At 37.3% G+C, this 17,557-nt stretch overlaps 1 protein-coding gene across 22 annotated transcripts in view; it reads left to right on the forward strand.

Moving 5' to 3' along the window:
- FARS2 (phenylalanyl-tRNA synthetase 2, mitochondrial) overlaps window positions 1-17,557 on the forward strand; it is a 548,888-nt gene that overhangs the window by 173,488 nt on the left and 357,843 nt on the right. For all 22 annotated transcript variants that reach the window (XM_078055666.1, XM_078055663.1, XM_078055656.1 and 19 more), the window contains one exon: window positions 17,279-17,438. In XM_078055666.1, the coding sequence (XP_077911792.1) occupies window positions 17,279-17,438 (160 nt within the window). The remainder of the gene's footprint in view (window positions 1-17,278; window positions 17,439-17,557) is intronic.

Here is a 17,557-nt window from a genome sequence, read left to right on the forward strand (position 1 = left end):
GCTCTTGTGGCCAGTGGGGCTTGTGTTCATGGGTTTAACAGGACGGTAGCAAAGAAAGAAACAGTTCTTAACTGGCTGTCCTCCTACCTCCCAGTCTTCCCTTGAAAGAAATATATTTGCATACTTTGAAAGTCACAACCTTACAGTCTGGCTTCTGAAATCAGCCTACATCTAGGTGCTGACTGAGATCCTCTCCTTTGGGTCAATGACAGATCTTGAACATCTTCAACTACTGGGAGTCACTAAGAACAAACAAGGCTGCTTGGACAATCACAAAGGTTTGAGAAACAACCTAGAGCTGGGGCAGGGTTGAATGATAAGGTTCACCTCCTACACAAGACCACTCCATAAACAGTGGGAGAGGGGGTTGTTTTATCTAATGCACAGAAGCCAACGCAGAGAGTTAGGAAAATGAAGAAACAGAAAAACATGTTCTAAATGAAAAAAACAAGATAAAACCTCAGAAAAAGACAAGAATGAAATGAATGAAACATCCTGTTTGATGAAATGAAACAAGAGATAAATGATTTACCTGAGAAGGAGTTCAAAGTAATGGTCATAAAGATGCTCACAAGTTTAGGAGAACAATGCATAAATGAAGTGAGAATTTCAACAAAGAGATAGAAAATATGAGAAAGTACCGAACAGAAATCGCAGAACCGAAGAATAAAATAACTGCACACAAAAATTCAACAGAGGGTTCAACAGCAGACTAGATGAAGCAGAAGAAAGGATTAGTGAGCTTTAGTGAACTTAAACACAGGACAGTGGAATTCATCCAGGTGGAGGAGCAAAAAGAAGCTGTCCTTCAGAATTGAAGAAAAGATAAGAAAAAGCTGAAGGAGTTCATCTAGACTGGCTTTAAAGTAAATGTTAAAGGGACTTTCTTAAGCTGAAATAAAAAGGTGCTAATTAGTAACAGGGAAACATAAAAAAATATAAATCTCACTGACAAAGTTAATTATGTAGTTAATTTCAGAATAATAATATTGTAGTGTTGGTGGGTTAATCACTTATAAGTCTAGTATGAAGGTTAAAAGACAAAAGTAGTAATAACTATAACTACAGTAATTTATTAATGGATACACAAGATAAAAAGATGTAAATTGTGACATTAGAAACATAAATGGGGGAGTAAAAATGTAGAACTTAAAATAAATTGTTACAACCCTACTACATTTTATGTAAGCCTCTGGGTGACCACACAACAAAAACCTGTAGTAGATACACAAAAGATGAAGATAAAGGAATCTAAGTATACCACTAGAGAAAATCATCAAATCACAAAGGAAGAGAGCAAGAGTAAAAGAAAGGGACAAAGGAATTACAGAACCACTAACAAAATGGTAATAAGTCCATACCTATCAATAATTATTTTAAATGTAAATGAAAATCTTCCAATCAAAAGACATAGAGTTGCTAAGTGGATAAAAGAAAACAAGACTCAATATATGATGCTTATAAGAGACTCATTTCAGGGTTAAAAACACACACAGACTAAAAGTGAAGGAATGGAGAAAGATATTCCATGCACATAGAAACCCAACAAACGCTGGGGTAGCTATACTTAACATCAGGCAGAATAGACTTTTAAAAAAGACTGTAATAAGAGACGAAGAAGGTCATTATATAATGGAAAAGGAGATCACTCCAAAAGAGGATATAACATTTGTAAATATTTGTACACCCAACATAGGAGAACCTAAGTATGTAAAACAAATATTAACCCACCTAAAGGGAGAAATAGACAACTATACAATAATAGTGGCGGACTTCAGTACCCACTCTCATTAGTGGGTAGATCATGCAGACAGAAAACCAATAAGGAAACATAGGACTTATAACTAGACATTTACAGAACATTCCATCCACTACAATACATGTTCTTCTCAAGCACTGATGAACTTTCCCCAAGATAAGTCATATGTTAGGCCACAGAAGAAATCTTAATAAAGTTAAGAAGATTGAAATTAAGCATCTTTTCTGGTCACAATTGTATGAAACTAGAAATCGATAAGAGATGAAAACTGGAAAATTCATAAACATGTGGAGATTAAACAATGTGCTACTGAACAGCCAGTAAGTCAAAGAAGAAATCAAAAGAGAAATCAAAAAATAATCTTGAGACAAATGAAAATGGAAATACAGCATACTAGAACTTATGAGATGCAGGGAAAGCAGTTCTAAGAGGGAAGTTCATAGGGATAAACATCTAAAATTCAGAACTAAAAAATATTTCATACAAACAACCTAAGTTTACAATGCAAGGAACTAGAAAAAGAAAAATAAATGAAGCCCAAAGTTAATAGAAGGAAGGAAATAACTAGGATCACAGTGGAAATAAGTGAAATAGAGGCTGAAAAGTAAATAGAAAAGAACAATGAACCTAAGAGTTGGTTTTTTTTTTTTTGAAAGAGAAACAGAATAGACACATCTTTAGATAGACTTACCAAGAAAAAAAGTGAGAAGACTCAATATAAATAAAGTCAGAAATGAAAGATGGGCTGTTACAACTATATTTTAGAAATATAAATTATAGGACTACTATGAACAATTGCATGCCAACAAATTAGACAACTTAGAAGAAGTAGACAATTTCCTAGAAACATACAGTCTAACTAACACTGAATTATGAAGAAATAGAAAATCTGAACAGACATGGGGCACCTGGGTGGCTCAGTTGGTTAAGTGTCCCGACTCTTGATTTCAGCCCAGGTCTTGATCTCAGTGTTGTGAGTTCAAGCCCTGTGTTGGGCTCCGTGCTGGGTGTGGAGTCTACTTAAAAGTTAAAAAAAAATCTGAACAGACCAATAATGAATAAGGAGATTGAAGCAGTAATCACAAACCTCCTAATAAACAAAAGTCCAGGACCAGATTGCTTCACTGGTGAATTCCTCCAGACATTTAAAGAATTAATACCAATCCTTCTCAAATTTTTCCAAAAAACAGAAGAGGAGGGCGCACTTTTAAAGTCATTTTACAAGGTCAGCGTTACCATGCTGCCAAAACCCAGACAAAGACAATACAATGAAAGAAAATTAGTCTTTTTTTTTTTTTTTAGGATTTAATTTATTTATTTGACAGAGAGAGAGAGAGCACAAGCAGGGCAGGAGCAGCAGGCAGAGGGAGGAGGAGACTCCCCCCTGAGCAAGGAGCCCAATGCGGGACTCGATCCCAGAACCCTGGGATCATGACCTGAGCCAAAGGCAGACGCCCAACCGACTGAGCCACCCAGGCACCCCTACAGTCGTTCTTTAGAGATATTTCAGGTGCAGTTCCAGACCACCATAATAAAGTGAATATCACAATAAAGTGAGTCAAATGATTTTTTTGGATTCCTAGTGCATATAAAATTTATGTTTGTGGTATACTGTAGTCTATTAAGTGTGCAATAGCATTATGTCTAAAAAAAACCCCAATGTACATACCCTAATTAAAAATTCTTTATTGCTAAAAAATGCTAAGCATCATCTGAGCTTTCAGTGAGTTGTAATCTTTTTGCTGGTGGATGGTCTTGTCTCAGTGTTGCTGGCTGCTGACCGTTTAGGCTGGTGGTTGCTGAAAGTTGGGGTGGCTGTGACAATTTCTTAAAATAAGACAATGATGAAGTTTGCAGCATCAATTGACTCTTCCTTTCACAGTTGATTTCTCTGTAACATGCAATGCTGTTTGATAGCATTTTACCGATAGTTGAACTTCTTTTAAAACTGGAGTCCATTTTCTCACCCCCTGCCACTGCCTTATCACTAAGTTATGTCATATTCTAAGTCCTCTGTTGTTATCTCAACAGTCTTCACGGTATCTTCCCTGGAGTAGGTGCCATGTCAGGAAACCACTTTCTTTGCTCATCTGTAAGAAGCAACTCCTCATCTGTTCAAGTTTGTCATGCGATGGCAGCAGTTCTGCCCCATCTTCAGGCTCCAATTCTAATTCTAGTTCTCTTGCTATTTCCACCACACATTACTTCTCCAATGAAGTCTCGAACCTTCAATTTGTAAAAAATGCAATTTCTGTGAAGTGTAAGAAGATGAAGCACAAAAAATGAGGTATGACTATAGTACAGGCTGTTATCCCTGTTGAGCATAGATGCAGGAATCCCCAACAAATATTAGCAAACTGAATTCAACAGTGCATTAAAGGGATCATACACTGTGGCCAAATGGGATTTATTCTAGGGTTTCAGGGATGGTTCAACATCTGTAAATCAATGTGAGACACTATATCACCATAATGAAGGATAAAATCATATGATCTCAATAGATGTAGAAAAAGCATTTGACAAAATTCAACATCCGTTTATGGTAAAAACTCTCAACAAAATATGTATAGAGTGTATGTACCTCCATGTAATAAAGGCCATATATGACAAATCCACAACTAACATCACACTCAATGATGAAAAACTGAAAGCTTTTTTTTTGTTTTTTTCTAAGATCAAGAACTAGACAAGGATGACTCTTCTTGTCACTTTCATTTAACATATTACTGGAAGTCCTATCCAGAGCAATTAGACCCAAAAAAGGTATCCAAATTGGAAAGCAAGAAGTAAAACTATCTTTATTTGCAGATGACATGATATTATTTATAGTAATCCATAAAGACGCAGCCAAAAAACTGCTAGAACTAATTAATAAATTCAGTGAAGTTGCAGGATGAAAAATCAATATACAAAAATCTGTTATGTTTCTATACACTAGTAATAAACTGCCAAAAACAGAAATATTAATTTGGGTTAGTACCCAAAATATATAAAGACTCCATAAGAGTCAATTAAAAAAATCAATTAAAAATACGAAGAACTGAAGCTATGTAAATATCCTCTTTCTCATTATATTTAGCCCTACTAACTTTAGAATCCATTGATAATTATTGCCTGAAATGATTACTACTTTGGTGTTTGCCAAATGGTCATTTTCTTTGTCCATCATTTCTTCTTAAGTTGTTTAGAATTTTATTATTAGGAAGGCCTTTACCTTCTCTCATATATATTTATTCAATTAATTATATCAGTACGACTTTGTGGATATTTATTTTGTGGGTTATTGTTCCTTACTAAAATTATTTATTTTGACCCCTGTTTGCCCATTGGGAGCCCCTTCAAGTAGTCTCCTGTTTCTTTTGACACGTTTACATCATTTTTTGGCCCCACATCGTATCTCAGGTTCATGGTGTGCTTTCCCTGCCCCAGCCCTGGAATCATTCATTTTTTTAAGGAGCCCTGCTTTTTCATTAAAAAATGGTGTTTAGAAACCCAGCCTTGATTATATTATTGCTATTGGGATGTCCATTGCTTCTGTCAATGGCCAGAACTAGGAAATAGATGTACATGTACTTTTATTTATTTATAAATCTGTGTATGTGTAAAAAATATGAATTTATATGGATACCTCCATTCCATCTCATTATGACATGAGTCTTTCTAGCTCTCCTCATGTTTTTGTTTTTGGACAGAGTTAATAACCTGGTTCTCCTTATCCACAATATATTTGCTTACTTGATCAGTTCTAGAATAAACATTGGGTAGTTTCAGAAATGTTAACATATACTTCTGTGGAAAAAAAATTTACATGCTGGCATACAGTATTTGCTATTATTTTGTGTTTAAGAAAATAGTTAAGATAACTTTTCAAATTTACTTTGGTCAGTTCTTTTCTACCCTCTTCAGTATGGCAGTGTTATTTATTAAGAATAGAATTAGCTCTGTTGTTACTGATGGTATTCCATTTTGAGTTCTCAACATGTCTGGGTGGATTTTAATTATTATTTTTAATTTTTTGAGTAGATAAAATATCACCATGATTCTAAAAGTCAGAACTATACAAAAAAGTTTACTTCGAAAAGTTACTCTCGTCTCATCCCCACTCCCACCACCTCCTTCTTTTTACTCTGTTTCCACTCACCGAGTCTTTTCGGTCTGCATTGTTTTTTTTTTTTTTAAAGATTTTATTTGACAGAGAGAGACACAGTGAGAGAGGGAACACAAGCAGGGGGAGTGGGAGAGGGAGAAGCAGGCTTCCCGCTGAGCAGGGAGCCCGATGCGGAGCTCGATCCCAGGACCCTGGGATCATGACCTGAGCCGAAGGCAGACGCTTAATGACTGAGCCACCCAGGCGCCCCTTTTCGGTCTGCATTGTGTTACCACCTACTTTCCTTTACAAAATTAGTCTCTTAGTTTGTGGTTCATCTTTTCTATGCTGTTTTTTCATTTTTGTTTTATACAAATGAACAGATTTGTGTACATTTTATAATTTGCCCCTTTTTTACATGAAAAGCAACATAATTGACTTTTTAAAAATATTTTATTTATTTATTTGAGAGAGAGAGAACAGAGAGGGAGAAGCAGACTCCCTACTGAGCAGGGATCCTGATGCGGGGCTTGATCCCAGGGCCCTAGGATCATGACCTGAGCTGAAGGTAGATGCTTAACTGACTGAGCCACCCAGGTGCCCTGCATAATTGATTTTTTTAAAAGTAGCATATGATATGTGCCTTTTTTGCACTTTGCTTTTTTCACTTAACATTGTACCTTGGGAATCATTGCATATCAGTTCAGAGAGGTCTTCATTTTTTGTTGTATCTGCAAAGTACTCCATTGTATGGATAGATCATAGTTTAACTTCTCTGTTATTTTTGGACATTTCTTTGTTTCCAGTATGTTGTAGTTACAAACAATGCTACAATGAAAACCTTGAACATAGGTATTAGATCTGGAGGTTTATCTTCAGGGTAAATAGAAGTGGAAGGATTGGGTCAGGAGGTGAAAACATACATAGTTTCATTAGATATTGCCAAATTTGCCACCAAAAGGGTTCTACCAGTGTCTATATTTCTGTCAACAATCTATGTGAGTACAAGTTTTCCCAAGCCCCACCAGAAGAATGTGTTTTGCTTTTTAATTTCTACTAATGTCATAGATTAGAAATAATATGCCAGTGTTGTTTTAATTTGCATTTCTCTTTTGAATATCTTTCACATGTTAAGGGTCATTTTCATATCGTTTTTTGGTGAATTGTGTACTCATGTATTTTACTCATTTTTCTAGTGACGTTTTGTCAATTCTTAAAAGTTCCTTATTTATTTGGGTATTGCCCTTTGTCCTATTGTTGCCTAGAAAATTTTTTCTTTCTTTTTCTTTTTTTTAATTTCCATGTAGAAGGGCCTGTATGTTTTCTTCTTTTTTGTTAATGGATTTTAGTTTGTAGTATTACAGTCAGAATGTAGCTTATTATTTCTTATTATGGGACGGACATACTTCTTATTTCTTCCTAATGGAACATACTTACATTTTTATTGCAGTCTGATGTATGATCAATTTTTGTTCATGTTGTCTGGGTCCTTGAGATGAAAGTGTATTTTATACGTTAGGGGAGCAAGATATATATATATATAATTCCCTTTATTAGTTATGTTTTTTAGGCCTTCTGTCTTCTTAGTTGATTTTGTGTACTTGATTTTATACTAAGAATGGTGTATTAAATTCTCCCAGTATTAGTGTGTCTAAGTGTGTCTTTTGCATCTCCTAAGGATTTTTCTAAATAATGTGGTTACTGTCTTATTTGATTTGTAAATATTGGTAAGTACTGTGTATTCATTATGATTTGAAAATTTTATTTATTTTTAAAGATTTTATTTATTTATTTGACAGAGAGAGAGAGAAAGAGAGCGAGTGAGCACAAGCAGGGGGAGCAGGAGAGGGAGATGCCGGTTTCCCATTGAACAGGGAGCCCGATGTGGGGCTCGATCCCAGGACCCTGGGATCATGACCTGAGCCGAAGTCAGATGCTTAACTGAGCCGCTGGTGCCCCGTGATTTGAAAATTTTAGAATTAATATGTCTTCTTTTTCATGTTTAGTGGTTTTTTTGGTTTTTTTTTTGCTTGAATTTTACCTTTTCTGATTTCATGATTGCTGTGCTTAATGTTTTGTTTCCATTTGTTTGTTATACTCTCTCTGTTCCTTTATTTTTAACATTGTTTTAGGTGTGTTTCTTATAAACAGCATATAGTTGGGTCCTGCTTTGTGATCATATTTAATGTCTTGTTTTGTTTCTTTTAGATGAGGTGAATCAAGTCCATTCACACATATTGATATGCCTGATATGTTTGGTCTCAACTTTGTCATAATATTGTGTAGTTATGTATTATTTTATATTCAGCATATTTCCTTCTCTACCAGATATATTTTATTTTATTTTATTTTTTACTTATTTTTTTTATGTTATGTGAATCACCATACATTACATCATTAGTTTTTGACGTAGTGTTCCATGATTCCTTGATTGAGTATAACACCCAGTGCTCCATGCAATACATGCCCTCTTTAATACCCATAACTAGGCTAACCCATCCCCCCACCCCCTCTTCTCTAGAACCCTCAGTTTGTTTCTCAGAGTCCATAGTCTCTCATGGTTCATCTCCCCCTCTGATTTCCCCCCCTTCATTCTTCCCTTCCTGCTATCTTCTTCTGCTTCTTTTTTTTTTTAACATATGATGTATTATTTGTTTCAGAGGTACAGGTCTGTGATTCAACAGTCTTACACAATTCACAGCGCTCACCACAGCACATACCCTCCCCAATGTCCATCACCCAGCCACCCCATCCCTCCTCCCACCCCCCACCACTCCAGCACCCCTGTTTGTTTCTTGAGATTAAGAATTCCTCATATCAGTGAGGTCATATGATACATGTCTTTCTCTGATTGACTTATTTTGCTCAGCATAATACCCTCCAGTTCCATCCACATCGTTGCAAATGGCAAGATTTCATTCCTTTTGATGGCTTCATAATATTCCATTGTATACATATACCACCTCTTCTTTATCCATTCATCTGTTGATGGACATCTTGGCTCTTTCCACAGTTTGGCTATTGTGGACATTGCTGCTATAAACATCGGGGTGCACGTACCCCTTCGGATCCCTACATTTGTATCTTTGGTGTAAATACCCAGTAGTGCAATTGCTGGTTCATATGGTAGCTCTATTTTCAACTTTTTTTTTTTTTTTTTTAAGATTTTATTTATTTATTTGACAGAGAGAGACACAGTGAGAGAGGGAACACAAGCAGGGGGAGCGGGAGAGGGAGAAGCAGGCTCCTGGCTGAGCAGGGAGCCCGATGCGGGGCTCGATCCCAGGACCCTGGGATCATGACCTGAGCCAAAGGCAGACGCTTAACGACTGAGCCACCCAGGCGCCCCCTATTTTCAACTTTTTGAGGAAGCTCCATACTGTTTTCCAGAGTGGCTACCCAGCTTGCATTCCCACCAACAGTGTGGGAGGGTTCCCCTTTCTCCGCATCCCCGCCAACATCTGTCATTTCCTGACTTGTTAATTTTAGCCATTCTGACTGGTGTGAGGTGGTATCTCATTGAGTTTTTGATTTGGATTTCCCTGATGCCGAGTGATGTTGAGAACTTTTTCATGTGTCTGTTGGCCATTTGCATGTCTTCTTTGCAGAAATGTCTGTTCATGTCTTCTGCCCATTTCTTGATTGGATCATTTGTTCTTTGGATGTTGAGTTTAAGAAGTTCTTTATAGATTTTGGATACTAGCCCTTTATCTGATATGTCATTTGCAAATATCTTCTCCCATTGTGTCGGTTGTCTTTTGGTTTTGTTGACTGTTTCTTTTGCTGTGCAAAAGCTTTTTATCTTGATGCAGTCCCAATAGTTCATTTTTGCCCTTGCTTCCCTTGCCTTTGGCGATGTTTCTAGGAAGAAGTTGCTGCAGCTGAGGTCGAAGAGGTTGCTGCCTGTGTTTTCCTTTAGGATTTTGAGGGACTCCTGTCTCACATTGAGGTCTTTCAACCATTTGGAGTCTATTTTTGTGTGTGGTGTAAGGAAATGGTCCAGTTTCATTCTTCTGCATGTGGCTATCCAATTTTCCCAACACCATTTGTTAAAGAGACTGTCTTTTTTCCAATTGGACAATCTTTCCTGCTTTGTCGAAGATGAGTTGACCATAGAGTTGAGGGTCCGTTTCTGGGCTCTCTATTCTGTTCCATTGATCTATGTGTCTGTTTTTGTGCCAGTACCATACTGTCTTGATGATGAGAGCTTTGTAATAGAGCTTGAAGTCCGGAATTGGGATGCCGCCAGCTTTGCTTTTGAATAGTTGTGTTTTCATTTTCATTGGTTTCCATGAATTTTTTAAATTCTCCTTTAATTTCCTGGTTGACCCATTCATTCTTTAGTAGGATGCTCTTTAGCCTCCATGTATTTGAGTTCTTTCCGACTTTCCTCTTGTGATTGAGTTCTAGTTTCAAAGCACTGTGGTCTGAAAATATGCAAGGAATGATCCCAGTGTTTTGGTACCAGTTGAGACCTGATTTGTGACCTAGGATGTGATCTATTCTGGAGAGTGTTCCATGGGCACTAGAGACGAATGTGTATTCTGTTGCTTTGGGATGGAATGTTCTGAATATATCTGTGAAGTCCATTTGGTCCAGTGTGTCATTTAAAGTCTTTATTTCCTTTTTTGCTTAGATGATCTGTCCATTTCAGTGAGGGGGGTTAAAGTGCCCCACTATTATTGTATTGTTGTTGATGTGTTTCTTTGCTTTTGTTATTAATTGACTCATATAATTGGCTGCTCCCATGTTAGGGGCATAGATATTTACAATTATTAGATCTTTTTGGATAGACCCTTTAAGTAGGATATAGTGTCCTTCCTCATCTCTTATTATAGTCTTTGGTTTAAAATCTAATTTGTCTGATACAAGGATTGCCACCCCAGCTTTCTTTTGGTGACCATTAGCATGGTAAATGGCTTTCCCCACCTTCACTTTCAATCTGGGGGGTGTCTTTGGGTCTAAAATGAGTCTCTTGCAGACAGCATATCGATGGGTCTTGTATTTTTATCCAGTCTGATAGCCTGTGTTTTTTGATTGGGGCATTTAGCCCATTTACATTCAGGGTAAGTATTGAAAAATATGAATTTAGTGCCATTGTATTGCCTGTACATTGTGACTGTTACTGTATATTGTCTGTGTTCCTTTCTGGTCTATGTTACTTTTAGGCTCTCTCTTTGCTTAGAGGACACCTTTCAATATTTCTTGTAGTTTCGTGTTTGCAAATTCCTTTAGCTTTTGTTTGTCCTGGAAGCTTTTTATCTCTCCTTCTATTTTCAATGACAGCCTAGCTGGATACAGTATTCTTGGCTGCATATTTTTCTCATTTAGTGCTCTGAATATATCATGCCAGTCCTTTCTGGCCTGCCAGGTCTCTGTGGATAGGTCTGTTGCCAATCGAATGTTTTTACCATTGTAGGTTACAGATCTCTTGTCCCGAGCTGCTTTCAGGATTTTCTCTTTGTCTCTGAGACTCATAAGTTTTACTATTAGATGTCGGGGTGTTGACCTATTTTTATTGATTTAGAGAGGGGTTCTCTGTGCCTCCTGGATTTTGATGCCTGTTTTCTTCCCCAAATTAGGGAAGTTCTCTGCTATAATTTGCTCCAATACACCTTCTGCCCCTGTCTCTCTTTCTTCTTCTTCTGGGATCCCAATTATTCTAATATTGTTTCATCTTATGGTATCACTTACCTCTCGAATTCTTCCCTCGTGTTCCAGTAGTTGTTTATATCTTTTTCTCGGCTTCTTTATTTTCCATCATTTGGTCTTCTATATCACTAACTCTCTCTTCTGCCTCATTTATCCTAGCAGTTAGAGCCTCCATTTTTTTGATTGCACCTCATTAATAGCCTTTTTGATTTCAACTTGGTCAGACTTTAGTTCTTTTATTTCTCCAGAAAGGGTTTCTCTAATATCTTCCATGCCTTTTTCAATTCCAGCTAGTATCTTTAAAATCATCATTCTGAACTCTAGTTCCGATATCTTACTAATGTCCATATTGATTAGGTCCCTGGCAGCCTTACTGCCTCTTGTTCTTTTTTTTGAGGTGATATTTTTCCGTCTTGTCATTTTGTCCAGAGGAGAGTAGATGAATGAGGGAACAAAATGCTAACAGGCTAACAACATCCCCCGAAAAATATACACTAAACAAATCAGAAGAGACCTGAAACCGGGGGAAAAGAAAGGGAAAGAAAGAAAAAAGAAAAAGAAAAAGATAAAAACAGACCAAAAAAAAAAAACCAGAATATGATCAAATATTATCAGGCTGGTGCATAGATCAGTGCCACACACTAGATTTTGGGCATATTTTGGTCTGTTAGAAGATTTTTTTATTTATTTTTATTTATTTATTCATGAGAGACAGAGAGAGAGAGAGAGACAGAAAAAGGCTCCCAAGGAGCAGGGAGCCCGAGGCGGGACTCGATCCCAGGACCCTGGGATCATGACCTGAGCCGAAGGCAGTTGGTCTGTTAGAAGAAAGTGCCTTTCAAAATTTTAAAGAAAGAAAATCTTATATATGTACAAAAATAAGGGTTAGTACGATGAAGGGATGGAATATGACTATAAAGATGAAAATTATAAATGATTTTATATAAGGAATTGATAAGATAAGAATTTGGTTGAAAAAAGAAAGAAGAGGATTTAAAAAAAAAAAGGAGAGAATGTGATCAGGCAGGAGACTAGAACAAAGGCATACACTAGAGATTTAGGGTATATTTTGGGCTGTTAGAAGAAACTATATCCCAAAATTTTAAAGAGAGAACAACTTATATATATATATATATATATATATATATATATATATATATATATATATATATATAAATAAAGTTAACTACTATGAAGGGATAGAATATGACTCTAAAAATGAAAAATAAAAAAGATTTTGTAAACAAGCGATTGATAAGATGTTGGTTGGAAAAGGGAAAAAGATAAATTGAAAAACAAAAAAGAAAAAGAAAGTTAAAAAAAAATTAACTTTGAAAGACTGGAGAATCATGGGGAAAAAGCCATGAATTCTATGTGCAGTATTCCCCTAGTGCTTGAGTTCTGCTGTTCTCATTCATTGGTAAACTTGGTCTTGGCTGGCTGTTTTTGCTGATCTTCTGGGGGAGGGGCCTGTTGCAGTGGTCCCCAAATGTCTTTGCTAGAGGCGGAATTGCCCCACCCTTGCCGGGTCCGGGCTAAGTAATCTGCTTGGGTTTGCTCTCAGGAGCTTTTGTTCCCTGCAAGCTTTCCGTACAGCTTTGGAGGATGGGAGTGAAAATGGCGGCTTCCCAATCTCTGCCTCAGAGGAGCTGAGAACTCAGGGCCCCACTCCTCAGTGAGCCACCAGAGAAAAGCAGTCAGTCACTCCCGTCTCCCCGGTCTCCGGCCGCACTCTGTGCTCACCCGCCCGGCCTGTGACTGAGCATTTCGTTATCTGGCACCCGACCCTGTGTGGAGTCTCCAAACCCAGCAGATCTCTGCGTTGCGCTACTGTGCCACTCCTCCCGGGGGAGGAAGGGGAGTCTCCCTGGATCTGCCGCTTGTTGGGTCCCTGCTGGAGGAGCAGTGGCCCGACTGTGCCGCGGATCACGGTTTATGGCAACCCCGAGCTGAGAGCTCACTCCTCGGCTCCGTTTCTGCAGCGGCTTCCCTGCTCTGATACCTGGGAGCTCTGCCGCACTCAGGCACCCCTGGTCTCTCTGTGACCCCGAGGGTCCTGAGACCACACTACCCCAGTGAGGGTTCCACCCCCCGCTTAGCCACTGGAGCGTCGTCCCTCAGCAGAGCCGACTTCTAAAATTCCGATTTTGTGCTCTGCTGGTCTATCACTTGCCAGTAGCGGCTGATGGAGGCTCCCTCCCCAGCCGTCTATCCTCCCGAATAGTGCCTCGGATTCACTTCTCTGCATGTCCTACCTTCCCGAAAGTGGTCGGTTTTCTGTTTGGAGAGTTGCTGCTATTCTTTTCTTCAATCTCCTGTTGCTCCTCCCTCCTATTTTGTTTTTTGCTTTTAAATTATTTTTTGCCTTTCTGAAAGGTTCATAGTTCTGTTTTAACGGTAACTTTTGTATTTACTTCTTTTTAAAGCTCTCATTTCACTGTTTTCTTGATTAACTTACTAGTTTGTTTGAAAGGTGGTCTTTAACTATTACCTATCTTGTATACAGTAACCAATGTGTGTATTTCACTTTTCACTTCTACTCCCTCTCCTTCCATTTCTTGTTCCATTATTTCTGTTTTCTTTTAGTCTCAAATCTATAATTTTATACATTAATGTGTTATTCATCATTAATGTGTGGTGGGTTTTTTTGGTTGAATATTTCCCAATTATCTTTTGCTTGAATAAGATGCTTTGGTGAATTCTTCAAAAAGAGCTCTTTAATGTGAAATTCCCCATGTTCTTGTATGTTTACAGCTTTTTCTATAGACCTGATATGCAAAAGCCAGTGTTGCTGGGTATAAAATTCTTGGTTCATAACTTTTTCTTTGTTTTTTGAAAAAAATTTATTATTATTGAATTGTTTGAAAATATAGCTCCATTATTGCCCTGTTTTGTATGTTGTTTTGAAGAGTCTGATGCTAGTCTAATTTCTTTGCCTTTCTAATTAATTTGATCATTTTGCCTGGAGGCCTAGGGGATTTTTTTTCCTCTTCGTCTTTTAGGTCTGGTAGTGTTTACCAACATATGTCTTATGTTTTGTCCTCCCAGGTGTATTTTCTCAAGTACTTATTTTATCTAGTGCACAATAGTTCTGCTCTTGCGTTCTGTTTCTCCTCTTTCAGGGACTTCGAATTATATACATGTTATTCCTTCTTTGCATGGCTTCCGTTTCCACCACTTTCTCTCTTGACTCTTCTTTCTTCACCTCATTGTTCTTACCTTGGTTGTCTTCCTGCTTTTCTTCAATGCCCTGATTAAATCTTCACTGAGGCCTTTCTTTCCTGTGTACTTCGTAATTTAGACTTCCATTCTGAGATAAATTTCTTCTCTTTCCTTCCTTAGTTCAATCAACTCTATTTTCATTTCTTCCTGTTTTCCATACATTTTTGTCTTAATTTTTGAGTTTCTGACTCAAGCAGTTATTTATACCCCCAAATGCTTGTTTTAGTGTATTTAATTTAGTCTTAAAGTATTATGTTAACCTTCTTCTGCTGCTGCTTCTTGACTTTCTTTTTGAGGAAAAGGGAAAAGGGTTATATTTTCATCAGTTCAACTGTATTGAATGGTTTCCTGATTTTGTGGGGGGCAGCAATAATTCTCTGTAGCTTTATTTCATTTTCTTCTGTTACTTTTTGTGGGTTTTTGGTTGTTCAGAAGAATTTGTAGGTTGTCTTGGTGCCCTCTTCTGTTAGTGCAGCAAAGTGCAGAGTTTTCAGTGGAATTTTTTGTGTTTTTTGGATTTTTTTTGGTGAGGTGGGGAAGGGAATGATTTTATAAATCCTCTAAGTGTTTAGGTTTGCTTTATTTTATGGAACTCTAAGTTTTCTCTTTTGCTTTTTTTTACTCCTCCCCACCCAGTTGCCAAAGGATGTCTTTCGTAATTTTCATCTTTTTCTCTTCCCTTGTAACCATGCCTTTTGAGGACTGACTGTCACTTTTAATTCGTCATGCTGTCCCTTCCTTGTCCCTAGTCACATCTCCTAGAATACTTGTAGTACTTTCACACTTATGGCACTTACTCTTTCTAGTGGTGATTTTAGATCAACTTTAATACCTCACTAGTTCCCCTTCTCTCTTCCCCTCTATTTTTCTCAGCTTGCCCTGGCTTATCTCAAAGGTAATAAGTGGGATGCGAATATAATAGCTCCTTTTCTCTGGGATTTATTTAACTTGCGTGCCTGACTTCCTTCCTTCCTTCCTTCCTTCCTTCCTTCCTTCCTTCCTTCCTTCCTTCCTTCCTTCCTTCCTTTTTACGAGCAATCATTTTAAAATGTGGGCATTGTCTGTTTCATGTGAGGGCATGGTGTTTAATAGTTTTATTTGCTCTTTTTGTTCTCAGTTACTTTTAGAATAGGTGTTGAAAGGCATAGACTTTGGCAGCTGCATTGTCTTCAGCTCTCATAGGACTAATTTGAGTTCTAGGATGGTAGAATTTTTTTCTGAGAAGATTTTGGTTTGATTTGCTGGGCACTTAGAGGAGCTACCAGTCTGTGATTGCCTTAGTCCATGTTCACAGCCTGAGGTTCTATCTCTTGCCCAGGTAATGTGACCCCTAACTGCAAGTCTGTACAAGAATATTGTATTCATCCTTATCACGGGATAAGTCCTTTAGGACTATTTATTTGATAGCCCAACTTGGTCAGGCACTGTGGACTTTCACTTGAGCCTTATTTGCCATGGTAAGCTGTCACAACCAACATTCAGCTTTTCGGTTGATACATTGGATATGTAAATATTCTCAGTGTTTCTCTCTGGCTTATGCTGGGCTTTTTTTTTTTTTTCTTTCTGGTTTTGTGCTTTCTTGTACAGTTTTAAGTTATTCCTCTCTATTGTGTTAGTTCTATGCTTTTAAGAATTTTTGTATATTCTAGTAGATTTATGAGGTTCTAATTATTCAGCCCAATATTACTGGAAACAGCAGTTGACTTTTTTTTGTTAAAACATTTAAAAAATTTTATTTCTTTGGACATTAGGTGGAAAGAATGATAGATTCATTTGCTCAGTTATCCATCTTGAGTCCTCTCCTAGAAGGTGAAGATCTACTTTGTTGTTAAAGATGGGGACACTTTATTTTAGTGGTAAAACAGCTTATGACTAATAACAGGTGTGATTAATAATGATGATTGTGATGATAATCAAAATTATTTAGCCATTGCAATGTGCTATGCTTTTCATATATTTATTTAATTATCACAAAGTCTCTTAATTTAGTGTTATTATATCTACTTTACAAATCATTACCTGAAACTTATCTACCATAATACTTGTCCTGGTTCACTCTGATAGTAAATGGCAAAAATATGTTTCAGGTCCTGTCCTGGGCTTTGGAGATAACAAGGTTAAGCAAAGTCCAACATGCTTCCTGCCTTCATGAACTTTACAGAATTTAATTCTTGGATTATACTTTCTTACATAGTCTCAGGTCACACTGTAAGGACTCTGTAGGATGGTCAGGAATATAATTTTAGAGTCTGAAAGCCTGATTCACTGATATTTGCACTAGCATTGAAGATAATGTCTCTTTTGAGGAAATGACCATAAGTTAAGCCAAAGTAAAATGAAGAGATGAGAAAAGATCAGAACAGCATATTTTAATTCCCTAAAGACTCTCCATTACATGTAGCACAGTGCTTTGTTCAAAGTCAGTAGTAAATAAATGTTACTTTCAGTATGTTCATTGACTAGAAGACTTAACGAATTTTATTCCCACACTATGTTTTTTCATGAGGCTGGCCAGGATACTATTTTTATTTATGCATGTTATTTCTCTTGGTTTACAGTTATTTGCTGGCATGAAGGATGGAGAAAGCCTACAGCTCTTTGAACAGAGTTCTCGCTCTGCCTATAAACAAGAGACACATACCATGGAGGCCATGAAGCTCATCGAGTTTGACCTTAAGCAAACACTTACCAAACTTGTGATACATATTTTTGGAGATGGTAGGTATCAAATGACTTTGTCTTTCTTTGGGGGATTAAATATTTAACAAATAACATCTTTCTTGAAGTCATTAAGTCTAGGTGTGCCTAGATATTTTTAGTCTAAGTTGTGGCTTAGT

The sequence above is a fragment of the Halichoerus grypus genome, chromosome 9 (genome assembly GCF_964656455.1).
Source record: "Halichoerus grypus chromosome 9, mHalGry1.hap1.1, whole genome shotgun sequence".
Lineage (NCBI taxonomy): Eukaryota > Metazoa > Chordata > Mammalia > Carnivora > Phocidae > Halichoerus > Halichoerus grypus.